Below are 26,971 nucleotides of genomic sequence, written 5' to 3'. Positions count from 1 at the left end.
AACTTCTTCATTAGAAAGGTAGTGTCAAGGGGGGTAACAAAGCCACAAAAACCAAATAAAAAAGAAACAAAGCAACAAGCTCAACCTTGAAAAAGATCTATGAGCTAATCAACAGTGCATCCCTTAAAATCCTTTGGTGAAGCCACGCAGGTCCTCCTAAGGCCAAATAAGATTGAAAACGGCCATCTCGAAGAACACTCTTTGCAATCTCTCTTGCTGTCTGATTCGAAGAAACCGACTCCAACTCAAAAGCTACCGAACGGAACAGACCACAGAAAGTGTCAATCTTCTGAAGAAGCATTCTGAACAGAGGCCATTCTAATGGCTTCTTTATTGCTTCAATGAGCTCTCGAAAATCTGAACCAATCACAACATCCTGATAACCCAAATCCTTTAAACTTTGTAAGGTCCATACCAGACACGAAGCTCAGCCGTTGCTCTGTTCGGAGAGAAAGTGTTAGCATCTCTAGCATGATGGAGGACATTGCCACTCTGATCACGAACAATGAAAGATACTCCACTATGTAGCTTTGCGTTTCTCCAGTTTGCGTGTATGTTGCATTTGACATAGCCTGGAAGAGGTGGATCCCATTTCTTCGTTTCTTCATTCAAACCATTTACGGACGTAGGAGTTGGTTGCAGTATATTCAGCTCCTTCTAGAGGCTTGCCTCTTCAACCGCTTTTTGAATTTGAATGATTAGAGATTCCTGTGTGTCAGCATATAAGAGCATGTTCCTGTTTTTCCAGATCGTCCATAGAATCCATGGGATGGCTTGCCTCTGCAATACCGGCACTGTCTCATCTGACATCTTCTGCAGATACATATTCAGTAATTCCACCAGTGAGAGTTGCATTTGAGAAGGGAGGGGCTGGAGGCCTACAATAGACCACGCATCATGTGCCATCGTACATTTAAAAAGCACATGCTCAATGGTCTCTACCGCCGACTTACAGACTTTGCACCTTGTGTCAAGATCTAGACCTCGAGTGTTCAGCCTCTTTGTTACTGCAAGGGCACCAGAAACAGCGCGCCATAGGAAATTCCTTATCTTAGGAATCGTTGGGACTATCCAAATGTGTCTCTTAAGTTCCAGAATACCAGGTGTTGATTCCAATACATGAACAGCTTCAGCCTCTTTCATCTTCGAGGCTAAAACATAACCACTCTTCACCGTATATGCTCCTTGTGAGGTATACGCCCATATATCTCTATCAGCAACATTTCCAATCTGCATTTGAAGGATTCGGTTGACCTCATTTTCCGGAAACAAAAGCTGTAATTTATTCACATCCCATTGCCCATCACTCCCCATTAAAGCTGCGACCCGTAAGTTCACATCAGTGTCTCTTTGCTTGTTGATAGGTCTTCTTGGCCCGTTGTCCATGATCCAGTTGTGAGACCATACATAAGTGGCTGTACCATTCCCAATAGACCTGATTAGACCTCGACTGAGCAACTCTCTCCCAAACAATATACTCCTCCACGCATAAGAAGGTCGATAGCCCTTACCACATTCCAGAAAACTTGATCTTGCAAAATATCTTCCTTTATAGATACGGGATATAAGGCTGTTGGGATCGTTAAGTACTCTCCACGCCTGCTTAGCTAAGAGAGCCTGATTGAAATCCTTAATGTCCCGGAATCCCAGACCACCATTCTCTTTAGAGATACACAGCTTCTTCCAAGAAACCCAATGAATCTTATAAAAGTATCTTTTTACCTAATGCAGAACAAAACAGGGGTTGTTTAGTTAAAGTCCTAAAAGTACTTTTAATGCTCAACACAAGCTCTGCTGTTTCCCACTGTACTAGTTTTAGAAGATGGATCAACTAGTAAGCATGGGTTTCTCCAGCGACTTAGCCGCCGAAGCTTTAACCGCCACCGGCGGAGACTCCATCCAAAAAGCCACCGACTGGATCCTCTCCCACCGCCCTCCCCTCCAAACCACCACCGCCACGTCACAACCCAAACTCGACCGTTTCCTCCGCCCCAATTCCAAAACCCTAACCCCCGTCGGCGATTCCAACAAACGCCTCAAGCTCTCACCACCACCCTCCACCCACCGCCACCGCCAACACCAGCCTCTATCTGAGCGTATGCGTCCTCGCACTCTCGACGACGTGGTAGGCCAAGACCACCTCCTCTCTCCCTCTTCCCTCCTCCGCTCCGCCGTTGACTCCAACCGCCTCCCTTCCATCATCTTCTGGGGCCCACCTGGCACCGGCAAAACCTCCATCGCCAAATCTCTCATCAACTCCTGCAAGGATCCTTCTCAGTACCGCTTCGTCTCCCTTTCCGCAGTTACTAGCGGCGTCAAGGACGTGAGAGACGCCGTTGAAACCGCCAAGAAGCTTAACCTAGAAGGTAAGAAGAGGACTGTGTTGTTTATGGACGAAGTTCATCGCTTTAACAAGTCACAGCAAGACTCCTTCCTGCCTGTTATTGAAGATGGTAGCATCCTCTTCATTGGCGCCACTACTGAGAACCCTTCTTTTCATTTGATCACTCCTTTGCTCTCTCGTTGTAGAGTTCTCACTCTCAATCCCTTGAAACCTAATCATGTTGAGACTCTTCTTAAACGAGCTGTAGATGATGATTCCGTTAGAGGACTGTCCAGTAACGTTGAGGTTGATGATTCTTTTGTTGAGTTCTTGGCTAACAACTGCGATGGTGATGCACGTGTTGCGTTGAACGCCTTGGAAATCTCAGCTACCATGGCCACTGCTCGAGGGGGAGATGGTGTTGGTGTTGGTGTTGCTGCTGTTGTGTCTCTTGATGATGCTAAAGAGGCTCTTCAGAGCAAACATTTGGCGTATGACAAGGCAGGGGATCAACATTACAATCTCATAAGCGCGCTGCACAAGTCTATGCGAGGAGGAGATGCTAACGCTGCAATCTACTGGCTAGCTAGAATGCTTGAAGGTGGTGAAGAGCCGCTTTACATTGCGAGGAGGCTTATAAGGTTTGCAAGCGAGGACGTTGGGCTTGCCGACCCTTCAGCTCTTACTCAGGCGGTTGCTTGCTATCAAGCCTCGCATTTTTTGGGTATGCCGGAGTGCAATGTGATTCTTGCTCAGTGCGCTGCTTACTTGGCGCTGGCTCCTAAATCAATTGCTGTTTACAGAGCAATAGGAGCGGCAAGGAAGGTGGTGAAGGACTCGGTTGGTCAGAATGAAGGGGTGCCTGTACATCTGAGGAACGCGCCGACCAAGTTAATGAAGGAACTTGGGTATGGGAAAGAGTATATATATCCTCCTGATGACCCTACTTCTGCAGCAGCTCAGACGTATCTACCTTCGTCTCTTCTGCATTATAAGTTCCTGGATTGGCCTGAAGGTACTTCAGGTGACGGCCAAGAGCAAGAAGAACATAGGCTCTAACTACTGCTATTATTTCTTTCTTGTTGTTGCTCAAGCCTTAGTAGAGGCTACGATATATTTTCTGGTCTATTGATTTCGTTTGCTGTTCCTAACGCTAGTAAACTCACAAAAAGGGTAGAAAGAGAAAACCCTTGCTTATTATTCAAGAAATTTTGTTTTATTGTTTCCAACAACAAATCAATGAGAATCCTCAGACGTGGATCTATGGAACAAAGAAAAGGGTTGATTAATGAACTCTTTCACACTTTCACTGGTCGAGACTAAGGTCTCCCCATTGGACATTGTGTTTTGCAGCTAAATAATGAGCACCAACTGGACCACGACTGCCGTAAGGATAGAACTCTGGTATCGTCTTCTTTTCTTCAATCTCTTTGAGCAGTGGAGTGAAAAGCGCCCAAGCAGCGTCAAGTTCATCGCTTCTTATGAACAACCTTCGTTCACCTTCGATTGCATCCAGCAACAACCTCTCATATGCATCTGGGATCTCCTTTGAATACCTTCAACAAAGCAAAAAGGGTAAATGAAACCATGTAAAGTAGGCAAATAGAGCTGCGGGTTCCTTTCTGTGTCCTCTAAACTCACCTTGCTGAATAGAGAAGGTTCAAGTTACTCTGATCTAGTCTCATTCCCAAACCAGGGACCTTGTTGTTGATTTTCAAATAGATGCCTTCATCTGGTTGGACACGGATGACAAGCTCATTTGTGGTCCGGTCAAGATTAGTACCACCAGAGTTCCGGTTATATAAATTTCCAGGCACATGCCTGAACTGCACTCTTATCTCCGCACTGTAACAATAAGTGTGTTAGTATATTAACGTGTTGAAGAAAATAAAAAAACTTCCAAAAAGTTTTGGTTACCTCCGGGTGTGTAATGCTTTCCCAGCTTTCATTAGAAAAGGAACACCGTCCCATCTAGCATTGTCGATGAAGAGTGCAGCAGCTGCAAATGTGGGTGTCAGGCTATCTTTTGGGACAGTTTTGTCATCAGTATAGCCTGGATAAGTGACTCCTCCTTTGGTGGTGCTCTTATACTGTCCTATCACCACATCTTCAAGTTGTATTGGCCTCATTGAACGTAGAACCTTTACCTTTTCATTTCTGATATCCTCTGCATCTAAGCTAACAGGTGTTTCCATGGCGAAAAGAGCTAGTATCTGAAGGAGATGATTCTGCATTATATCTCTTATTATTCCGTAATGATCGAAGTACCTGAAGATAAAGAGTGTCAAAACATAAGGCTTCAACACGTAAGGAGACATTAGAAGTCAGACAAAGGACAAGAACAGTTACCCTCCACGCCCTTCAGTGCCGAAATCTTCAGAGAATATGAACTGCACGTTCTGTATGTACTGCCTTGACCATAGAGGTTCAAATATAAGGTTTGAGAATCGAAGAACCGACAAGTTCTCAACTAGCTCCTTTCCTAAGTAATGGTCGATCCTGTAAAATATCAACTTTCCATATTAGCTAGCTAATCCAAAACCATCGTTACTGATTGACAGATTCACAATAACTTGAGTACAATATCTCCACCTAAATATTTGGTCTTCCTCAAGGTACTGCTTAAGGGACTTTGTTAAAGCAGCGGAGGTTTTGGAATCTCGGCCAAAAGGCTTCTCAACAATGACCCTAGTCCATCCACTGATAGATGAAGCAGAAGAGCTTGCACATTTCACAGCGTCCACAAAGATATTTGGAGGGATTGAAAGATAGAAAAGGCGGTTCGAGAGTCTTCCACCCTGTGAATAATGATGTGACGGATAAGTACATCTAAGATAAATAAATAAGAACATAAAGCTTTTCTAGTTTTTACTAATCTTACACGAAACAATAACACACATCAGTGTCTAGGTCCCATAATCTACATCATATCACCTACCTACCTACCTAAGTAATGCCTATAACCTGCCTAGCCTTCAGAAAACAATGATGCAATGTGGTTGCAAGGGGAATCACGAAGAAGTAAATTAGAAGAGGATAAACATCAAGTACCTCATGTTCCTTGAGCTTCTTGTCCAGAGTAACAAAATGTTCCTGAGAATCATACTGACCCGTATGGTAAAAACATCGCTTGAGAAACTCTTCCATCTTCTCACCGCAGTTTTCCCTGAAAAAATATCAGATGAAAGGATGCAGCTTAAACAAACCATCTCTGGCAAAGCACCAAAGTGAAGAAAAAAAAAGAATCATAAAGACCAATGTCCTGGTAGTTTTTATCATAAGGAAATCTCCAAAAGTAGAAGAATCATTCACACCTCTTATCAATTCTACAAGTCAGTGTTTTGCTGACCATGTCTCTAAGTTCAGCATCTGTCATCTTACTCCTTGCATACCCGTATATCGTAAAATGCTGCAACGAACCAAAAAAAGAAAATCAAATGGTCTGCACTTACCACATTCAATCAATATAAAGAATCATATCAGAAAGAAAGGAAGTTTTTTTTAATACCTCAGGAAGACAGCCTTCATAGTAGAGTGCGAAGAGAGCTGGGAATATCTTCTTCTTGGCAAGATCACCAGAAGCTCCCACCACCGTTATACTAACCGTTGACTGCTGTTCGCCGCCGTTAGACTCTATCACAAGCTTGTCTGCTGCTTCTTGTGACGGAATCGATAAAGGTCCGGTCTTTATCTCAGCTGAGCTTGACTTGGTGATAACTGAGCCTAAAACCAATGGTAATCGCATCAAGAAGAGTCGGAGAATAGTACAGAAACCAAAGCCTATATAGAGTCAAAAGTTTCAAGCTTTATGCTATACCCGTAAATCAAATGCACAAAGAAGCAAACCCAAAAGAGGAAAAGTAAAGGGCACGCAGAGAATCAAATCAAATCAAACTTACCATCTCCCACTGCAACAGCGCTCTGGACGAGCTTCCTCTTAGATCTAACACAGAGGTCATCTAGGTTTATCCCCTGAGGGAATGAGAGTGAGCGTCGTGATGGGTCGCTGTTGATGAGCGAAGAATGATTTGATAAGAAAGGGGACGAGGAGGAGAGAGACGTTGAAAACGATGACATGTTCGAATTGAGTTAACAAACGAAAATTGTAAATCTCGCGATTGATGCGTTTACGAGAGATACGAGGGACGAAGAGTTTTAAGGACAGTTGTTCCGAAAGGGTTGAGCCTTTTGATGTCTCCCAAAGGTTGCGTCTTTGGGCAAATCGGTGATTGTTTTGTGTTAAGCGAAAGGCTATTCTGCCAAATGTATTTTTGATTATTCAATTCAACGAAATCACAAGTGGACTTAAGCTTTCTCTTTTATTAATGTCTAATGGTTTGCAACTATTTGACTCCCTTTTTAACCTTGATGTGATTACTTGATGGCATATCAATTTCTGTTGATGGTGGATGGTAATATCAAGGATACTATTCTTATTACGTGAATAATATGTCCTAATAATATGCTATTAATTAGGTGTTACCAAGGTTTATACACAGTGTTCCAGAATAATGGAATAAGTTAATGGTTTGAAGAGTAAGATGAAATAAGTTGTAGAGAAGTCATGATGTAATATGAGTGGTGTAAATGTTGCCATTTTTTTTTTTTTAAGTTGCCATGCATGTTGGATGTGGCTATTGGAGAAGACGAATCACTCGACAACACAAATGAAAGGGACATCCGTAGAAACGAGCATCTTGCACTGTCTCTCGAATACCAACTCCATGACTGAACACACTTTGATCCTTATAGCTTTCACTATCAGTTCAGGCATGCATGAATATAGTAATTAATGAATACGAGAGTCCAGGCTGAGTGCAAACTAAAACTAAATGCTATCGTGCAAAAATGCATCACTTGCCACCAGAGCCGGTCCTATACATTTGGAGGCTACAAGCCAAAAATCAAATAAAGGCCGGAATAATATAAATGCGTTAAGGTGGAGTTGAACCCAGCCTCTCTCACAGTAGAATTTTGCCTCAAAACCGCTAAGCTAAAGTCATTAGGAAATTTTGTGGCCGATTATATAGTTATTCTTGTGCAGCTGGAACCCCATGCTTCATCCGGCACTGCTTGCCACCACACCATTCTAACATGTAGAAAATGACTTGTTTCCCTGACCAAAGTTAGCGCTGTACATTTGCATCTAGTTACCAACCCATCACTCAGAATTGCGGGTACCTCGACCTTTTTTGTGTTTTAAATTAGACCGGAAGCTAAAGAGAATAATTATTTAAATAACGATTCAAAATTATTCAAAATATTATTATATAGTGTGGTAAATAATAAAAATATTAATAAATATGAAATATAAAGCATTGGAAATATTAAATATTTTTTATTCATCTAATTTGTGAATTTTGATTTAATGATTTTTGTTTGGTTCAATAGTTTCAAGATCAAATTTGACTACATGACTGTTTCACGATCGAATGCGGTCATGGTTTTAAAAACACTGTTTTTTATTTTGGAACCGGAACCAAACTTAAAACGTAAACAAATATAGCAGCTTAATATTTTACTTAAAAAATATAGCCACAAAAATACATACATGAAGGAGGCTGTTATTTGTGTTACGATATGGCTGGAGCCAATGGAAGTACCGACTTAACGTCTTGTGAGCTTTGAGGTCTGCCAAATTGGTTCTTTGATTCTTTGGATAGAAAAATTCTTCAAGTCCACAAACAAGCTACCTTGACTTGTTTATATCCGTTGTTTTAAGATCGGTGCACTCCTTCCCAGTGGCTGCTATCATCAGGACATATGATTTGGTTTCTTCAATGAGATTTTTGACTTAAATTTAGATTTTCCATTTTCTCATTTTTTAAAATCATTTGGCTCCGGAAGGACCGTGATCTTTGCCGACTATTTGTGCAAAAAATCTCATGTTTTCAAATTAATCCAATGAATGATAAAAAAGAGAGGCTGATACGACTTTTCCAGCCAAATAAAATATAATAATCTACTAATAATAGTAATCCCAATTAATTCCAAATATTGTGAATCCCAATATTGAAAGGTTGTGTCTTTACATAAAAACTGAGATTAGTTTTGTTTTTCCAATATGCAACTTTTGGATTTTTTTTAAATAGTTAAAATATCTTATTAGTGTCTTTTTACAATTATTAGGTTAGATAGTTGTGTCATCTCAATAGAAAAATATTGATGCAAAAAGAAAGTTTCAATTTAGCTTGAAAATATGTAATATTTATCTACAAATGATTAAAATTGTGGTCAGATAATACAAGCCCTAAAATTATGTGTTATCAAAAAGCTGCTACAAAGCAATCGTTCTAAATGTAATTAACAATTGCATCCCTTTCAGAAACAATTACAATGCTTCATAAAATATATAAGTGACTAACTTTGCTCTTTTAAATAAGACCTACCTGACGCTGACGTGGCGCGTTGAGGCGTGAGTAAAGTGCCTTATTATAATGTAGATTTACTCTGTGAGTATATAGTCTGAAAACTGTAAATGTTTTTTTTTCACAATTGAACTTGAGCAAATAAAACTTGAATTTATGGACTGTATTGAATCCAATGTCGCTACAAAGTTTGTGCATATTTTCAACTAGCTATGTCAAATTCTTCTTCTTATATCTATTTGATCTTTACTTCAGATCCATCCCTCTTTAAGTTGGTTCTGTAGATCTTCTCTGAAATGTCCCAGATTTTTCTGTGAACCCTAGGAAACACCCCCAGTTTTCGTCCATTGATTTTTAATCTGATTATTTTCAGACTACAGAAGTTAAATTTGATACTTGAGTAACTAATAATGACAATTTTGATGTGATGCAGCATGATTCGGACACTTGAGAGGTACCAAAAGTGCAAATATGGACCTCCAAAGCCCAATGTGCCTTCAAGAGATGAGGCCTTAGCAGTTGTACCTCTTCCTTCTCTTTCTTTTTTTTTCTGCTTAATCAAAAACATGAATTGGTTTGGTTAATTCAAATCCAATAATGGTAAACTTTTTTTGGCGAGTAGGAACTTAGAAGCTAACAGGAGTGAGTATCTCAAGCTTAAGGAGCGTTACGACGCCTTGCTGAGAGCCCAATTAATCGGTTCATTTTAAGCTACTGCTTCTTTTAAAAATTCATGAAGACTTTTGTCTTGAAATATTATAGGAATCTATTGGGAGAAGATCTTGGACCTCTGAGTACAAAGGAGCTTGAGTCACTTGAGAGACGGCTTGATTCTTCTTTGAAGAAGATCAGAGCTCTCCGGGTACTACGTCTTCCATTTCTCTCATCATATACGAAACTATCTACTCACTATATCAAATTAAGACGCTATATCAATTTTTTCAGACACAGCTCATGCTCGACCAGATCAATGATCTCCAGAGTAAGGTAACATAAAAAAAATTGAATGCTGAAGCAAATAACGTATATACACAAACATACTAGCTCTATATATGAATATTTAGATCAGGAACGCATGGTTATTATTACTGAAGTATTAATTCATCCACTAACAAGTACGTGCTCGTGACAGTTAGCTGATGGATATCAGATGCCACTCAACTCAACCCGATCCAAGAAGATCATGTTGACTACGGTCGTCATGATCAACAGCAGCACTTTCATCATGCTTTCTTCCACCCTTTGGAATGCGAGCCCATTCTTCAAATCGGGTAACTAACTATTACTTTATATGATTAATTTTGATCTCTACGTATAAGATATTTTTAGCATATATTAAGTAAAACTTTATGTAACGATGGAGCCGCAGGTACCAGGGGCAGCAAGATCATGGAATGAAAGCAGGACCAAGTGTGAATAATTACATGTGGTATTGGTTACCATGTGACGCCAACTCTATTTGATATTTCTACAAGTTTTTTTGACTTTTTATATTAAAACTTTCTCTTCCCCTCTTAGACTACATGATATGAGTACTTCTCTCTCTCTAAATCTATGCCTTGAGTGCATTCGTTTATGTGTATTTTTTATTATGCCCTTCTATAATTCAATGATATTTTGAAGAAAATTTTATTCGCCTTATCTCCGACACTGTCACACTAAAATCTGTAGTACATCTAGATATATACATATTCCCTTCTGAGCTTCTATATTTGCAGTTTCTGTTAAGTACAGTATACACGCTTCCAGCTCCAAAATCTTTTTGACTCCCATTTTGTGTTATGTAGTAAGGGTAAGAGACTTTTGTGTGAGCATATAATTTAACAATGAACATTAGTGTAAAGCGGATAGAAAATATAACTCACACCAGTTTTTCCAGATGTCTTGTTTCTTAATGCAAACTAACAGAAAAGAAGAAGTTATCGTGTATTACAAAAGGTTTGTCATCGCTGATGTCTGTGGCCAGCGAACTGTATGCAGTCGGAAGTGAAAAAATGACCTCATGTACTTACTCTTAGGGATCTGAGACAATTAACAAGTAATGCAGCTGCTGTTGTAATCTGAGATATGAGAACAGACTAAAAAAAGCATTTGTCACTCTAGAAAAAACGTTGGAAAAATATCTAAACCAAACCAAGGTGATATCTACGGAATCGTTTTGCCAAGAACTGAAACGATCAAGTGAAAAATCTCAAAGGTGAAGAAAAGAGAAATGACATGAAAAAAAAGATGTGGAACTTTCTTATAATAAATTGTTGGTGCAAGAGCAAGGTGTTGGAACCAATTCTTATATAAGCTAAATGGACTGAGTAAAAAATTGAATAAGCTTGAATACAACTTTTATAAGTCCATTGACTTGAATAAAATTTTGATTCAATGTGAAAAGAAATGAAGATTTTTGGACCTGTACCTTCTTCTTCTCATTCATGGCTATCCAAAGATGATGTGTTCACAAAAAAGAAAAAAAGAGAGGCTATCGAAGGTGACCCCTAAATAGCTTTCCATGTTGCCTTTCGTATCAAAAATGTAATGACAAAGAGTCAAAGATCCATACATCTGTTGTATCGAAGGTGACCCCTAAAGAGTTTGTGTATGTTTTACAGAGAATGCAGGCAAGGTTGTATTATTAAAGGTATTTACAAGTCTCAGTTCACATTTCTCATTCTCTGTCTTTACTCTTGCATTCAGACTTGACTTCACACTATAAAACATACACAAACTTATGGAGACTCATGATGACGTTTCACATGAATTGACGAATTACATCTTGAGACAGTTACACAAGAAGACACATTGTGTGTTTGTTTCTCGGTGGAAGACACAATGTGAATTTGGCACACATTCCTTCCACTTTATCCCGCCAGCTGTCCTTTATTGTCCAGAACTACCCTTGGTTATTGTAAAGATAGTGTTAGCTTTTTAGAAGTCTTGTTTCTTTCTTTGTAACTATATTACAGTTCAGTTGTAATAAATGTAAAGGTATATTGGATACAGCTAATGGGTTTTATGTTGGATGGTGCAGTCGTGGATGGAAGATATGTGAACGTGTGGACGAGGCTTCATGGACAAATTTTCGTGGACGAGGTTTTTAATCTTACAAGAGTTTCGTAGACTAGATTTCATGGACGAAGTCTTGTGGATGGTTTTAGTGGATTATAAGTTCATCATTTTCATAAAAAGATGATCAAACTTTTCTTTCATATATAATAAATTTAAGTGGACACACTATCGTGGACAATATATTGTGGACACTGCAATTTGAAAGAATGTATTGTGACGGTGCAATTCGAAAGAATGAGTGATGGACGGTGTTAGTTATGGATGGTGCGTATGTGGAAGTGTATGTGCAATTTGAAAGAATGAGTTATGGATGGTGCTAGTTATGGATGGTGTGTATGTGGAAGTGTATGTTGGTTCATATAGATAATGACCATGATCTACTAAAACAACTAACCATTTAAAACAATAACATTGAAAAGAAAGACACACTGATTAGTTCCTTTAAAAGAGAAAAACAACAAATAATCATTTAGGACAACATGCTCAAAACAATTTAACACTGATGAAGTAGTTCTTGATACAACAAAACATATATTGATGAAGTTTTTCCTAGTCTAGGTGTGTGTGTGGATAAGAGAGGTGTGGACTGCGAAGTTGGAGATAGACGAGTTGTGGACAGGGGATGTGTGTACGTGGATGCCTTCGACAAAGGCGTGGACAGGAAGATTGTGGGAGACAGATCTGTGGAGTTGAGCAGCATATTGAATATTGTGAACTGTCCCAGACTTTTGTATAGTGCCAATTAGATACCAAACATGGAAGCTACCAACTTAACTTCAAATGTAACATTGGTTTCAATAGTTAATGGATACAACATAGGCCAATCAAGCACATGAAAGAACAGAGTAATAAAAGTAATACCTTGGAAGTGAACTCCATAGTTCATGTCTGAACAACATTAGCAACAGATGCAACAACAAGAGACTATCTTCCAAACCCTTATTTGCTTACAAACAGGGAGAAGTCACACTTAACTCAAAATATACCACCGTTTAGATAATAGTTACCTCACACACATAGTTAAGTCATATCCAAAAATTGATATACAAGAGAGATGCAGATATGAGATTGGTGGGTAAGAGAACGATGGGGAGGATATGGATGGATACGAGCTTGGTGGACATGAAATTCATGGACGACAGCTTTATGGATAGCCCATTTGTGGACAAGGAAATTGTTGGACATGAAAAGCATGGGCGACATGTGAATCAAATGTTGCAGGAGAGACATAGGCTTCTATGTATGCTTAAGAAGAAAATCAAATTTTTATCTATTTCTTATCTTCTTGTATATCAATTAGAAACAAGTATGAAAGAGGGAAAAAAATATGTATATGAAATTCTCATAGTTCAGTTAAAAGCAAACCTTGGATATATTCGGTAAAGATCTGGAATTTCCCAATCTGAGATTTCATAATAGATTTTCCTTAGCCTCAATCTGAGGTTTCCATGATTTCCAGATTTAAAACAGTAAGTAGTGAAAGATAAAGCGACAAACAGAAATTAGTGATTTAGAATTATAAAAAAATCTACAAATTTTGTGAAGAAGAAGAAGCTTTAGAAGGATACGAAAGATGAGAGATGAAGATGACGATAGATTGAGGCAAGATTGAGTTTAGGGAATTAAGAAATATGAAACCAAAAGGTGAAAGTTGAATGGAATTAATTATAGAGAATATTGAAAAGAATTTTGACAAATGTTACCGACACCTTCTCTCTAGTTGAAGGGCAATTCAGACAAATGAGCATAAGAAAGTGCTCTCTTGACCCAATGTGTCTTTATGTGTAATTGATAACTCATAATGTGTCTTGGAAGGTAAATGTTTCTTACATCTTCGATGTCTTAAATCTCTACGTTAGTATAGTACAAAGAGTCAAAGATCCATACATCTGTTTGTTTCTGAAATTTAAAAGTAAATGTAAGTAACACAACAATTCTCCGTTTGTAAAAAAAAAATCGTTAACCAAATCAAGTTTAGTTACACAAATTTGATCATTTTAATTTCTTGGAAGCTGAAACCTTTTATTTAAAAAAAAAAGACCTTTTATTTTATACATAATGACGATGAGTCCAAGACTATAGTAACTTACTATACAATAGACTGGTCCCCAAAAACTTTTAGAAAACCCACTCAGTAAACCCAAGAAGTGACCTATTTGAATATATCCCCATCTTTCTGTTTTTGGCAATGAGGTCCCATTCCATTTACGTCTTGACATGGACCATGTCTGTCTATTTTTAGAAGCTTAATCAGACGGTTCTTATTCCCCTCCATGACACCGTCTTATAATCGTCCGATTCAACCCCACGCCTAATGGACCACATCACTAATAGTACTTCGCAACTTAGCTGTCGTGTAGGGTTTCACGTGGCATTTATTTGTTCTACAGTTTGCATCGCAAATTTGCAAGTTGATGTTTGGTCCCCATCGATCATCACCGTTTCTTTAGCATCATCGAAGAATATAGCATTTTTGATTCTGAGAACTCATTATAACCGTTGGCTCTCATGATCTCATCGATGTATATCTATCCTTGTTGGGTCATGTGTGTGCTCCAGGGCATAAGATCCCAAAGCGATAAAGAGTATTCCAAGTGCTTCTCTCTTACATATTGACCATTTTTTTATTATAATGTATATGCTTTAGACGTAGAAATCTATTATGCGATACGATACGAGATTATATATCTTACAAGACCTCACGTCCTATCATTAAATTATAGTATGCCTTCGAGGTTTTCTGTTTTCCTCCGGATAGAAATACCTTAAAGAGACTTCAAGAATGATGACTTTATTTTCTTGAAATGTATTTTTTTTAAAATAGTACCACTGTTTTGTCTCATAACCTTGTAAATCCACCACATATTATTTATGGATGAGGAATATTTCAAGTTGTCTGGGTATTTTTTATTTCTTAAATAAACACGAAGGAATATTAGATCACTGGTATGACATCAGTAAATAATTAGATAGTTGAATGTACTTTAGTTTCTCTGGTTTAGTCCACAACATCTTTATCAGTTGTCGTCATCTTACATTGAAATGTATGACCAGAGCTGATAAGAAGTGAATACGTACTTGGCTTACTCTCTTGTCCTCTAGATACCCTTTTCTAACTAATTTTGATTGTCGTAAGTTAACCAGTAAATTCTTTATTTTACCGAAATTGAAGCAAAACAAACTATCAGAATCTGGAGCCCTATTTAATAAGGGCTAATAGAAACACATACAAATTTGCTTGGAATGCTTCTAAAATCAAACTTCTAAAATCAAACTAGTGATGATTCAACTTGCAAATCAGAGAAATGAAGCTTTTTTAACCAAACAGAATAATAATGCTATGTTTAGTTTTCTAATTGAATCGTACCTTTGTCTCCATCACCTACTTACCAGCCAAAATAAAGCTATTAGTATTACGTTTCCAAACAAAAAGGACTAAAAGTTTTAGTCAGACATGATCGCTTACATCGGACGAACCCTATAAGATAACCAAAATATACTATAACCTATATTCAAAACTATGTTTATTTTATCCATTAATGTTTTCTTCAAAACTCTTATACCAAACTAAAGTTATCAACATAGTAGTGTTTGGCAAACTCAAACAACAAACACTAAATTATGAGACTGTTATCATTTTTTTATAATATCAAAAATACATAGGACTATAAATGGGGAAAAAGATAACAAGTCTAACAGTCAGAATTTAGATATCATCACACCATTAACGAAACACAAAAAGTGTATGTTTTACTCTACATTTTTCACCAATCACAGGGGTAGTTCAGTAAGTTGAGAAAATGGTACGGGCCTTCACCTAGTTAAGGTTAGGTCACATGATTCCATGAACTCGATTAGAAAAGTAAAACAATTAAAATAAATAAAAATCAGGTGGATTTATCAAACCTTACCATCCAGGAATCAACACGTGTTAATATCATTCATTGTCCTACACTATCAGTTTAGGGTTGCCATCAACTCATATCCCACGCGCTATCTCTCCTCTCATCATTGATTTCCAACCGTTGATTTAATCTCTCATCTAATTAAATATCTCTGTCTCTCTCAACATATTAATTTTTTTTTGTCAACCTCTCAACATATTAACTAAAGCTTTAATTTAATGGTTTTTAAATGTTAGGGTTTTTATGTAGGAATCTAATCTGTTAATATTTCACAACTAATACTTAACTCAATTTTTTTTAATAATTAACAACTTGTACCACTCAATCTTAATTATTAGATAAATTAAATAAAATCTCAGCCGAACTTTCTTTACTTCATTTTTCCAAAACCCATTAAAAATGTGATGATCAATCGAGAATTATATGGGCTGATATTATGAAATATACAATATAATTTATACTTCTTACAAAGCTTTATATTTTAAATAGTTTTTTGATGTTTACACTATCCAAAATGTGTATACTACAACAATACATGATTTATAAGTATTTAGTTCATATGCACATATTGTAAACATTTATAACATTTTGGTTGTAATGGATTAGATAACCTGATCTGTTTTAGTGATTTTATATTTAAATCATACAATTTTAAGTAATCCAAAGCTGTTATGTCTTTGTTATCACCTTTTTGCTTACATACACGAAAAAATAGAAATATGAGAAAATATTAACTATTAGGACCAAAGGTGTAAATATGTAAACAATATATTTAATCTATTAAATTAGAGTCCTATGATTTTTTTATGTATAATTTTTTATTTGGACCATTCCTTAGAAAATTTATTGAATTACACATAATTTAATTGCAATATCTTTTAATATCTTAATCTTTTATTTGAAATACAAATAAAAAAAGTGTAATGTCATTTTACTAATTTTACTTATAGAACTAACCTTATTTTCAACAGATTTATTATACCTTCTATTTCCTTATTTTCACTCATCCTAACTATTTTATTAATTAAATTATTTTAAAAATATATCACATAATTCATTATATTACAATAATAATAATATTGCAGATTTTTATTTATTAGTTAATCAACATTAACTTTGTACCATCTATAAAATCAAAATGTAAAATAATCGGGTTTTACATATGTTTAAAAGTTTGGTTTGGTCTATTTTGCTATTTTATCTTAATTTCAATCGGTGAAAAATTATGTAGTCAAACACATAATTCAAAAACATAGTATATGTGAACAAAATAATAACTTAAATTAAAAATAATAAAATATATTATATATATTATCACTTTATTTTTCACACCATATAACTATTTTACTCAATAACAAACATTTATTTATTTCACTTCATTTAGCCAAACACATAGAAATAATTTTTTTTTAAAGTATTTTTTATAGAATCAGTTAGGCATAGACACTTGGGTACCCATTCAGGTATAGATTGTTTCTTTTGGGTATCAGATTTTTTGGGGTTTGAAATTATGTCTCGTTTGGATATTATAAATTTATGTGTGGGTTTCGAATTAGGTCCTCTCGGATTTAGATGATTCGGTTATGATGTATAGAAAACTAAAAATATCAAAATATATATAACACTAATCATGAAAAATAAATATTAATTTATAAAAATAAAATAATCAATATCCACGCGGCCGCCCAAATCAAGCTCTTTAGTTAAACCTTAATAACTCGTGATCAAAGTAAAAAAAAAAATGCAACTTTCTTTAACTGGGCAAAAATCACTTTTTCTAAACTAAATATTTAAACTGAAACCACTACTAGTGTTTGTGGAGATAAGTGGAACACTTTCTCTTACCATTTATGTATAGACAAACAAAGAAAAGTCCCGATATTCTCCAAAGTTTGAAAAAAATATCTAAGCGGTGATAGAGTAATTAACATTCCATGTTTTGCAAGATTTGCATAAATCCTATGTGGTGTTTTGTAACTTGTGAGTAGTAGTACAATAATTGAGGGAGTATAGATAAAGAGAATATAGTGAAAAGATTCAACTAGTCAAGCTGACATGTTAATGTACTTGAGATAGATACATTTTTTCAAAGATATACATGTACACATTTAAAAAGTTAGAAAATAAAATAAAAAAATAGAAAGCAAATAAGAAAAAAAGAAGGAGAGAGAAGCTCATTCTATATAGAGTCTCTGAGTGTAATACTTTCTATATATATAAGGAATTGCAAAGGGAGAGTGAGAGAGAAGAAGAAGAGAGAAGGAAAGAAGAGGAGAATGGGAAGAGGGAGAGTAGAATTGAAGAGGATAGAGAACAAGATCAATAGGCAAGTGACGTTTGCAAAGAGAAGAAATGGCCTTTTGAAGAAAGCATACGAGCTTTCGGTTCTATGTGATGCAGAGGTTGCTCTCATCATCTTCTCTAATCGAGGAAAACTGTACGAGTTTTGCAGTAGTTCCAGGTATTGTTTATATATCCATTTTTATCTATTGGTTTGATTTTTGTATAAGTAAACAAAAGAAGTTACATATGTTGTAGTGTCATCTGATGTGTTGTTGTGTCGCACGTTTTCTTTCATCCTTTAAAAGAAAAGCAAAGAGGAAATGAATACCCATTTCTGATCATTTTACTAGATTAATTAAATAGCTTTGATATATATATATATATATATATATATATTTAGATTCTCTATATTATTTGATACATTGAGTTTTAGATTTATCACAGAAGAGGCATTTGATAATCTTATAGGAAATTAGGGTTAATTTCTCTGGTGGTGATATTAGTTAATTACGGTTTTCTAATTAATATTTTCTTCACTTCTAAAAGAGTTCTGCCACATTATGAAATCAAATCATTAATCAATTTTGCAGTCAAATTCAGAAAGTTTTGAGGGTGATTCAAGTAGCTAGCTAGGGCTACCCGTTTTTGTAAGCCTTAGGGATTACAATGTCAAATTCATCTTATCCATTGGATCTTTACTTCAGATAGATCTTCTCTGAAATTACTCCCAGATATTCTTTGTAAAAGTTGATTTTGATAAATGACTAATTAATTAGTTAATGGTGTGATGCAGCATGATCCGGACACTGGAGAGATACCAAAAGTGCAACTATGGACCTCCAGAGCCCAATGTACCTTCAAGAGAGGCCTTAGCAGTTGTACCGGCCCCTCCTTCTCTTCCTTACCTTTTTCTGCTTAGACAAAGTCATGAATTCCTTTGGTTAATTCAAATCCAGTAATGGTAACTTCTTGGTAAGCAGGAATTTAGTAGCCAACAGGAGTATCTTAAGCTTAAGGAGCGTTACGAAGCCTTACAAAGAACCCAAAGGTACAACTAATCAACTCCTTAAGGTACTGCTAGAGTTTGTTTTTTTCCTTACGGATTTGTGATGACTTCTGTCTTGAAATAATAGGAATCTATTGGGAGAAGATCTTGGACCTCTTAGTACAAAGGAGCTTGAGTTACTTGAGAGACAGCTTGACTCTTCTTTGAAGCAGATCAGAGCTCTCCGGGTACTACTTCTTTCATTTCTCTCATCATATACCACTATGAAGTCTATATTAATCAAGACCCTATATCAAATTTGCAGACACAGTTCATGCTCGACCAGCTCAATGATCTCCAGAGTAAGGTAATAAAAGGAAAAAAAAAGAATAGAATGATGAAACAAATGACATATACACTAAAAATACTAGCTAGCTCACTCTCTTATATATGAATATTTGGAGCAGGAACGCATGTTAAATGAGACAAATAAAACACTCAGGCTAAGGGTAATGTCCTAATCATTCACAATAATTCAATAATGCTTATTGATTTGGTAATTACTAAGTATTTAATTAATCCGCTAATTTGTTCAAAAAAAATAATTATTCCGCTAACAAGTACATGTACGTGACAGTTAGCTGATGGATATCAAATGCCACTTCAACTCAACCCGAGTCAAGAAGATTATCATGTTGACTATGGTCGTCATGATCAACAGCAACACTCTCATCATCCTTTCTTCCAGCCTTTGGAATGCGAACCCATTCTTCAAATGGGGTAACTAACTCACTCTTTATGTGATTAATCAATTTTTTTTATCTCTAGCTAGTTTGTGCTGTGTACGTAAAATATTTTCGTTTTAGCATATCTTAAGTAAAACTTTCCGTAACGGTGTAGCAGGTATCAGGGGCATCAAAATCATGGAATGGAATCAGGACCAAGTGCAAGTAATTACATGTTGGGTTGGTTACCTTATGACACCAGCTCTATTTGAATCTTTCTTCAATTTTTGACATTTTATGTGAAAACTCTCTTCCCCTCTTAGCTACATGGTGATTGATTACCTCGCTCTATATATCTCTGTCTTGTATGCATTTGTGTGTGTGTAATGTTTATTATGCCCTTCTACAATTAAATATTTTTTTTGGACATATTACTCCCAATGATCCAACACCGTCACACTAAAATCTTGAGTACATATATACATATTCCCTTATGGCTTCTATAGTTAAATTTGTGTTAAGTAGATCTAGTATATGCTTCCAGCTCCAAAATCTTTCTAATTCCCATTTTGTGTTATGTAGTAAGGGTAAGACTTTTGTGTAAATATATATATTTTAACAATGAACTATAATGTATAGTGGACAGAGAGTATATCTCACACTAGCTTATCCAGAGGCTCTTGTATGTATGCAAATCAACATGAAGTTGTTAACTGCCTGTTAAGGAGAAACTCATGGGTTAATTTATCTATATATAGGCCCGCACCTGATATTATTTGGGCTACTTCTTGTGCAAGGCCTAAGGAGGACTCATCTTCCACGATGTTGCCAAAATTTTCAGTAAACCGACCTTAGCCAAACCAAAATCAGAAAAATAAAAAAAATTGATTACAAGAAGAGAGCTAACTGCTAAGAGAATTTAGAAGTACTAGGTGACCGGTCCGCACTCTGTGCGGACATAAGAACATTATCGGTTCGCACTCTGTGTTCTCTCTCGGTCCGTACCTCACGAGAGGGAACACAGTAACGTCAGTATGAAGAGGCAGATATTGTGTGTATGTATAATTGCAACGTCACAAAATATTTTGTGTGTTTACGAAGATACTTTCATTCAAAAATTGGAATAAATAGTGTATAGTTTTAGAAGTAACAGATTTTATATTATCATTAATTAGAATTGTATTGTATATGTTTCGTAATTCTTTATTTTAAGTGAATAATATTATTTTTCCATAAATAATAAACAAACATTTATGTAGACATATTAAAAGAAAATATAATAAAAATCAAAATATTATCCATAAATAATATAAATTATGAAGTAAATTTTTCGATAAAGAAAGCAAATTCAATTAGAAACTTGCAAAAAATTAAATAAATTTTGTAAGCAATTTGACGGGTTAACATTATCTGATAGATTTATAAATTTATAAATTTTATTGAACATGAAATAATATTAAATTGACATACTGTATTGTATTTTCAAATTGACATACTTTTTAATTGCAACGGGTTAGTTGCGGAACTGGTATCATATTTATTGCAACGGGTTATTTGTGCAAGTAATCCATATTGTGAATAAGTGATTTGCATATTTAATGATTTCAACTTGCGCAAGTAATCCATATTAGAAAGGTAATTTATTAAAAACAAATTTTATCAATAAGTTATTTGCATATTTAATGATAACTTGGGCAAGTAATCCATATTAGAAAGGTGGGCACTTTACCCGATATCCGAAGTGGCACCCGAACCCGATCCGAAAATGCATGTCAAGTTTTTTATTTTAAAAATTAACAAAAAATTACATCCAAATTTTTTTAAAAAATAACTAAATTAATGCCTTTTTAGTTTTAAATTTTTATGTCTAAATATATTAACCATTCAATCTATTAAAAATAAAAAATAGTTAACTGAAAGTTATATTTTTAAATATAAGAAACTTGAGAAATGAAAATTTTAATTTTTTTTTTCAAAATCTAAATATCCGAACCCGATCTGAAATAATCGAATCCGAACTAAAAATACCCGAACCCGACCCGAAGTATAGAAATACCCGAACGGGTTCTACACCTCTATACCGAAATACTCGAAAATCCAAAATACTCGACCCGAACCCGAACGCCCACCCCTACTAATTAGAAACATTATATTATTTTCTAAGCAAATGTAATTAATATGATATCAACATGCGCAAGTTTACTGTTTGAATAATAATAAAAGTTTTTAATATTTGTCTTAGTTCTAAATCTTGCCCAATGCTAAACTAAATCGATAATTATTATCCCCTAGCTATATATGGGCTTAACGAAATCGACAATAATTTTGGGCTTGTCTACATAAGCGATTGATTAAAATAAATGAAAAATAAAATTCAAAAAAATCGACCAATAGAATTATAACAATTTTTCTGAGAAGCTCTATATTAATGTTATGTCAGCAGAAATCACTAAAGTGACTTCTCTTTTAATGTATAGGAGGATTGTATATGTGTCGTAATTCTTTATTTAGGTGAATAATATTATTTTTCCATAAATAATAAACAAACATTTATGTAGACATATTAAAAGAAACATTTATCTCAAATAATATTATTACAGTAAAAAAGTATCTGATTCTTAGAGTGTACGTACACTTGGTAAAACTGATCCGTGTATTCAATCTAAAATTTGAGATAATTTGATTTTTTTTTTTTGACAGCAAGACATTCACAGACTTATATTGTCTCTGTAAACCAAATCGGCAACTCCGCATCCATATGAACGACGAAAGATAATTTGATTTTTAATAAGATTTTAAATGATTTTAAAGATTGTAGAAAATAAAATGATTTTTGTTAAACCACTCTACAATATCACCTAAAACTATTGGATTTAAGTTTTAATTTTTTTAACTAAGAAATTTCACCCAAACACTGTAAAATCACTTGAAAACTTTAAAAGTCTACAACTTAAAATATTTTCAATAACAGCGGATTCCAAATACTTTATAAAATGTCAAGTTCAATAACACTGGATTTCAAATGAATTTTTAAAATTCATGTTTCAATAACAGTGAATTTGTCATTTTAACACAAATCACCTAAAACTTTCAGTTGAATACACCCCCTAAAAATATTTCAAAGATTTTGCAATATATATTACTTCTCTATAATGAACCTTCCAATAATTATCATTAAGATATATATTAACTATCAACAAATTATCAATCCCCTTAATTGATTTCACTATTACAAACAACCGTAAGAGCTGGATTGAATAGACAAGTCTATAAAGTGCCAGAGGCATTATTAACTTTTCTTATTTGATGTAACAAGTTGGAGGCACAACATGTTTTCTTCTTTTAAAACTCGTGTTATAATGATTTCCAAGTAGCCGTAGAAGTCAAAAAACCAAAAATAAAATAAAATGAAGAAAAAGCAGAGAAGAAGAAAACGACTACTCTGGCATGATTGAAATAAAAATTAAGAAAAGAAAGTTAGATAAGATTATGTGGTGGAAGATAAGGCCATACACGTCATCAAAGGGACCCACACTTACACCCTCAAATTGTCTTCCACCTCCATTCTTCTGAAACCAACATCTCCCAAACTCGCCTCACCGCTGCGTCTTCCTCACACGCGCGCCTTCTTTAGTGTTTATTCATTTTTCCGTTGCTTTTCTCGTTATCCAAACACAAGAATTCTGCTTTTTTTCATTATAAAAAGATTTTTAATAAAAAAATATATATAAAAAAGTGATCCTTTTGCAGAGAAGATTCAATTCCCTTGTCTCTAGGGGGAACAGAACACATTATCGTCTCCATCCATTACTCCTAAAACCTTCTTTCTCCCAACTTTCACCTAAACGATGAGAAGACAACGAGATGAAGAGTCTAGTAGAGCTTTCTACGACCTATCTGCTCTTGTTCTGTCTCTCCTCCGTTCTCCTCCGATGCCCATTTCTCTCCCCGACCACTTCCCCGATTCCCCGGTGGTGAGAAGTCGTCGGCCTCGGTTTTCGTCGTCGCTTTCCATGGCTCACATATCTCCGTCGGGATTCGCGTCGCTGCTTCTCGGCGTATCTGTGGCCCTTATGCTCTGTGGATCTGTTACTTTCTTCATCGGCTTCCTCCTGCTGCCCTGGGTTCTGGCTCTGTTCGTGGCTTTCTATGTCGTCGGGATCGTTTCCGCCATTTCCATGGCCGCGAGGTCAATCCTCTGCTACCTCTTGGCGCCACCGTCTCCCCCAAGAAAGGAGGTTTCTGGTAATTTTCGTTGAGCCTGTCCACATCTTGTTGTTATAATTGAATTAGTCGTTGTGTGCCATAATACATTTTTAAATTAAAGCTAGCCGGTTCATGTTCATGGTTACAATGTTTGTTTCGATGTAATCCATTTGTAGAATGGAAGCTGTTATGATGTGATGAGCAAGCAGAGGACAAAACAAAAGAAAGAATCCAGATTTAGAGTTTTTCTATCCTCTTTTATCTGTATTGTGGATATTGAGGAGTTCTATATCTACATGTAGTATTTTGTTTTTTTTTTTACTTTCAAAAAGATTTGTCTGTTAGAGAGATAGAGAACCTTTCTTATTTGTGCTTTTTCTCATGGATGGTTCTATTATTATTATTATGTAACATGAGTTTCTTATAAGAAGCATACAAAAGTACATTTGTCTTCGATTTATGTTTCTTTTATCCAACTAGCCGTAAAATATTTGTTTGTAGTTTGATAAAAGGTGTCAGGTCCCGATCATAACCTCGAAATGTAAAGCTTCATTTGTTAGCTTGGATTTTACAGAATTAAACCGTATGAATTCACGGCTGGTTTTGGTTCGTAAGAATCGAAATAACAAAACCAAATCACATTAAAAGAAATTTGGATTGTACCCGTCTCGATCAAGATGAAGAAATGGTTGGAGGTGCCGTGAGTTATTGAAGAAGCGGTCAATAGATGTTACGTGTCCGCTTACATTAAAAAAAAAAGAGAAGTGTAAGCAAGAAACATCTTTCCAAGGGAGATGGATACATAGAGAGAGGGCGGTGGAGAGGTTATAGAAGCAAAAGTTTTTGGGAATGGAGTCGAGTGAGGATGTGGAGGTTCTGAGCAGAGCCATCGAAAAACTTCTTGATGAGAAGAAGAATAGAGAAATTGCTGGTGAATCCTTTATTGAAGACGATGACGATCAGCTTTTCCTCTCTAGGATCATCTCTCAGGTACCTTTTTTTTCTTTTCCATCCCCTTCTCTTTCTGTTTAAATTGATTAATCTGATGTTTGCCCAGCGATCAACTTTTGTGAGCACCAGATAGAATATGATGATGTTTCAATCATTGACTTTTGTGACCAAAAAAAAAAAACTAAACAAGTCAAGTGTAATAATTGTTCTGCTGTGATGCGTGCTTTCATCAAAGTTTTGTTTGCAAACCAAAGCTTCAATTCACTGTGGTTGGATCATTAACAAAAAGTAGACGAACATATCTTTGTTAGCGTCTCCTTATTCTTACTTGAACAACTCGGTTGTTTTGGGATGTCACGGTGGGCTTATCTTTCTCAGTGATTATGTGATAAACAAAAAAAGACCATTCTCATAAAGTGAAGTTTGTGTTTTGTCAAGTTGCTTTTTGATGGACCAGAAGAACATTCTCTGTACTGGCATGTCTTGATGACCTGTTCCAGTTTCAGTGCTGATGCTAAATTTTGTTTATATAAACTCAGTTGGAATCGCCAAATCAATTCCCAAAAACAGTTGAGACTACCAAAGGAGAAGAAGAATCATTGCCAGATTCTTTACCATCCAAAGGAAAAGACAAGGGTAAGAGACAGTTGGAAGAGAGTATAGAAGAAATAGCTAAGGACATCAAGGAGGTGAAGAGGCAGAACAAAGTAACCCACATACTGCTCTCTGCTTTGATCATACTGACATTGACTTGGCAGCTCTCTGAGTACTCAATGATTTACATGATGAAAGAGAGACTAAGTCACCCAATCAGATCCATCGGAGGTATGTTTTCTGGGTTATTCAAAGGTAAGTTACGTCCAATCAAGAACAAACTATCCAACGCCAGGGAAGAAGACAATCATCACAATGGGAATGGAACAAACACCGGAGGAGTTCATATCCAAGTGCCCGAGCTGTTGCGAGACTTGGGTCTCGACGACGATGATGAATAATAATAGCTTTCTTTTGTAGCTGTTTGTTTTATACATTTGCAATCTGGAATAGTGGTCACACTCTCAATATTTGCTACTGTTTGTAAAAATGCTCAGTATGAAAAAGAGTTCTAACATTCAAGCAAACCTTTTGTTTTATCATCATTGATCAATGCCCGAAAACAAATGGAGTCACATCAACCAAAGTAACAAGAGAGCTCCATTGATTAAACATAAAGACAAGAAAGTAAAAGCTTCAGTTCCCAAAACATGAATCTAAACCCCCAAACTTTCCATCAGTCTCTTTTGGCTTGAAACAATGGTTCATATATCCATGCCACCACAATCCTCAGGCATAGTTCAACCTGAATATGTCGTTGAACACGTAGTAGTTTCCCTGATTCGATACCAAATGGAACATCTGGGGGCACAAAAGAAAGGTATGTCAGGATGTTATTATGAACAGAGCAGCAGGTGACACACACACACACACTAAAAAGTTGGTTCCATTTAACACAATCAATTGGGGAAAAACCTCTTTACCTCAGACCTAATAACAGATCTATCACTGAATGCATCACAAAGGTTCCGAAAGATCGTGTTAATTGCAGATCAATCAAGCTTCTAGTGCCCTAATAGCATATCAATCTAAAACCCTAACATGATCGACAACCAGGATTACGAGTAAGGAGATATCTGGAAAAACAAACCTGGCTGAACTTGAGGGCGTGCTGTTCGCCAGCGAGCTGAAGGTTTCCGGAGACGAAGACGAGCATGCCGTTGGCGGGACCAGAGGGCTGGCAATCGACGGTGGTGATGTTGTGCTTGCACTGCTGGAAAGGAAGGCTGGTGAGCTTCGCGACGATGTTCTGAGAGCCCTGGATCTTCTGCCCTTCGAAGCTCAACATGGATCCTTCCTGGTACAGAGAGACCAACCCCGCGCGATTCGAATCGAACGTCGTGTAGTAGTGCTCCACGAAGGCCTTGGCTACTGCGTCTGGATCCATCTCTCTTTTGATCCTTCTCTCTCTCTCTCTTCGTCGTGCTTTCAAAGATTATAGAGAGAGAAGCAAAGAATGAAATTGAGATAAAACTGAAAATTTCCAATAGATCGATCGAAGACGAGCATACACAATTAAAGAGGCTCTCAATATACATTTTAGTGGGCCTTTAACCTCATAATTTTGGGCC

The 26,971-nt window shown here is 36.1% G+C and overlaps 6 protein-coding genes and 2 long non-coding RNA genes across 11 annotated transcripts; 5 read left to right on the top strand and 3 right to left on the bottom strand.

Moving 5' to 3' along the window:
* Positions 1-1,714: 1,714 nt before the first annotated feature.
* On the top strand, positions 1,715-3,542 carry LOC106358082 (ATPase WRNIP1-like). Its single transcript, XM_022688752.2, has one exon. It carries the CDS (start codon positions 1,823-1,825, stop codon positions 3,380-3,382), a length of 1,560 nt encoding a protein of 519 aa, XP_022544473.2. The 5' UTR covers positions 1,715-1,822; the 3' UTR covers positions 3,383-3,542.
* On the bottom strand, positions 3,495-6,595 carry LOC106358081 (glucose-6-phosphate 1-dehydrogenase 3, chloroplastic). Of its 2 annotated transcripts, none has more exons than XM_013797823.3 (9): positions 6,223-6,595; positions 5,832-6,046; positions 5,638-5,732; positions 5,375-5,489; positions 4,916-5,121; positions 4,673-4,822; positions 4,241-4,591; positions 3,965-4,168; positions 3,495-3,879 (listed from the first exon to the last, which is right to left on the bottom strand). In XM_013797823.3, the coding sequence occupies exons 1-9, from the start codon at positions 6,398-6,400 to the stop codon at positions 3,630-3,632; spliced, it is 1,764 nt and encodes a 587-aa protein (XP_013653277.2). In that variant the 5' UTR covers positions 6,401-6,595; the 3' UTR covers positions 3,495-3,629. The 2 variants fall into 2 exon arrangements, with proteins under 2 accessions (XP_013653277.2, XP_013653276.2); XM_013797822.3 differs by having other exon boundaries at positions 5,832-6,103; positions 6,223-6,561.
* Positions 6,596-6,790: 195 nt separating this feature from the next.
* LOC106355182 lies at positions 6,791-12,269 on the top strand. 2 transcript variants are annotated; one of them, XR_007314871.1, is made up of 4 exons: positions 6,791-9,553; positions 9,637-9,678; positions 9,824-9,962; positions 10,061-12,269. It is a non-coding gene; the product is annotated as an uncharacterized LOC106355182 (long non-coding RNA). The 2 variants fall into 2 exon arrangements; XR_007314870.1 differs by having other exon boundaries at positions 9,824-12,269.
* A 188-nt stretch (positions 12,270-12,457) lies between these two features.
* On the bottom strand, positions 12,458-14,773 carry LOC125576486. The gene is made up of 2 exons (XR_007314869.1): positions 12,613-14,773; positions 12,458-12,525 (listed from the first exon to the last, which is right to left on the bottom strand). It is a non-coding gene; the product is annotated as an uncharacterized LOC125576486 (long non-coding RNA).
* Positions 14,774-17,848: 3,075 nt separating this feature from the next.
* Positions 17,849-20,078, top strand: LOC106358084 (agamous-like MADS-box protein AGL9 homolog). 2 transcript variants are annotated; one of them, XM_013797824.3, is made up of 8 exons: positions 17,849-18,117; positions 18,733-18,817; positions 18,920-18,987; positions 19,073-19,172; positions 19,250-19,291; positions 19,392-19,433; positions 19,562-19,704; positions 19,825-20,078. In XM_013797824.3, the coding sequence occupies exons 1-8, from the start codon at positions 17,933-17,935 to the stop codon at positions 19,919-19,921; spliced, it is 762 nt and encodes a 253-aa protein (XP_013653278.2). In that variant the 5' UTR covers positions 17,849-17,932; the 3' UTR covers positions 19,922-20,078. The 2 variants fall into 2 exon arrangements, with proteins under 2 accessions (XP_013653278.2, XP_013653280.2); XM_013797826.3 differs by having other exon boundaries at positions 17,853-18,117; positions 19,828-20,078.
* Positions 20,079-23,231: 3,153 nt separating this feature from the next.
* LOC106358087 lies at positions 23,232-24,311 on the top strand. The gene is made up of 2 exons (XM_013797829.3): positions 23,232-23,894; positions 24,032-24,311. Exons 1-2 carry the CDS (start codon positions 23,498-23,500, stop codon positions 24,046-24,048), a joined length of 414 nt encoding a protein of 137 aa, XP_013653283.2. The 5' UTR covers positions 23,232-23,497; the 3' UTR covers positions 24,049-24,311.
* A 281-nt stretch (positions 24,312-24,592) lies between these two features.
* Positions 24,593-25,927, top strand: BNAA07G08930D. Its single transcript, XM_013797828.3, has 2 exons — positions 24,593-24,845; positions 25,346-25,927. Exons 1-2 carry the CDS (start codon positions 24,705-24,707, stop codon positions 25,799-25,801), a joined length of 597 nt encoding a protein of 198 aa, XP_013653282.2. The 5' UTR covers positions 24,593-24,704; the 3' UTR covers positions 25,802-25,927.
* LOC106358088 (nuclear transport factor 2A-like) lies at positions 25,900-26,903 on the bottom strand. Its single transcript, XM_048736680.1, has 2 exons — positions 26,491-26,903; positions 25,900-26,201 (listed from the first exon to the last, which is right to left on the bottom strand). The coding sequence occupies exons 1-2, from the start codon at positions 26,785-26,787 to the stop codon at positions 26,130-26,132; spliced, it is 369 nt and encodes a 122-aa protein (XP_048592637.1). The 5' UTR covers positions 26,788-26,903; the 3' UTR covers positions 25,900-26,129.
* Positions 26,904-26,971: the final 68 nt, after the last annotated feature.

The sequence above is a fragment of the Brassica napus genome, chromosome A7 (genome assembly GCF_020379485.1).
Source record: "Brassica napus cultivar Da-Ae chromosome A7, Da-Ae, whole genome shotgun sequence".
NCBI classification, from domain to species: Eukaryota; Viridiplantae; Streptophyta; class Magnoliopsida; order Brassicales; family Brassicaceae; genus Brassica; species Brassica napus.
This window is presented reverse-complemented; position numbering and strand designations above follow the sequence as displayed.

Bases quoted from the DNA above. Each gene is read 5' to 3' on its own strand.
- LOC106358082 (XM_022688752.2), top strand. From the start codon at position 1,823: ATGGATCAACTAGTAAGCATGGGTTTCTCCAGCGACTTAGCCGCCGAA.
- LOC106358081 (XM_013797822.3), bottom strand. From the start codon at position 6,400: ATGTCATCGTTTTCAACGTCTCTCTCCTCCTCGTCCCCTTTCTTATCA. The intron at 4,592-4,672 runs GTAACTGTTCTT...CTTTATCTTCAG, and splicing joins GGCACTGAAGGGCGTGGAGG to GTACTTCGATCATTACGGAA. The intron at 3,880-3,964 runs GTGAGTTTAGAG...GCTTTGTTGAAG, and splicing joins AACCTTCTCTATTCAGCAAG to GTATTCAAAGGAGATCCCAG.
- LOC106358084 (XM_013797824.3), top strand. From the start codon at position 17,933: ATGGGAAGAGGGAGAGTAGAATTGAAGAGGATAGAGAACAAGATCAAT. The intron at 18,818-18,919 runs GTACCGGCCCCT...CTTGGTAAGCAG, and splicing joins CAAGAGAGGCCTTAGCAGTT to GAATTTAGTAGCCAACAGGA. The intron at 19,705-19,824 runs GTAACTAACTCA...GTAACGGTGTAG, and splicing joins GAACCCATTCTTCAAATGGG to CAGGTATCAGGGGCATCAAA.
- LOC106358087 (XM_013797829.3), top strand. From the start codon at position 23,498: ATGAGAAGACAACGAGATGAAGAGTCTAGTAGAGCTTTCTACGACCTA.
- BNAA07G08930D (XM_013797828.3), top strand. From the start codon at position 24,705: ATGGAGTCGAGTGAGGATGTGGAGGTTCTGAGCAGAGCCATCGAAAAA. The intron at 24,846-25,345 runs GTACCTTTTTTT...ATATAAACTCAG, and splicing joins TCTCTAGGATCATCTCTCAG to TTGGAATCGCCAAATCAATT.
- LOC106358088 (XM_048736680.1), bottom strand. From the start codon at position 26,787: ATGGATCCAGACGCAGTAGCCAAGGCCTTCGTGGAGCACTACTACACG. The intron at 26,202-26,490 runs GTTTGTTTTTCC...TTGTGCCCCCAG, and splicing joins ACGCCCTCAAGTTCAGCCAG to ATGTTCCATTTGGTATCGAA.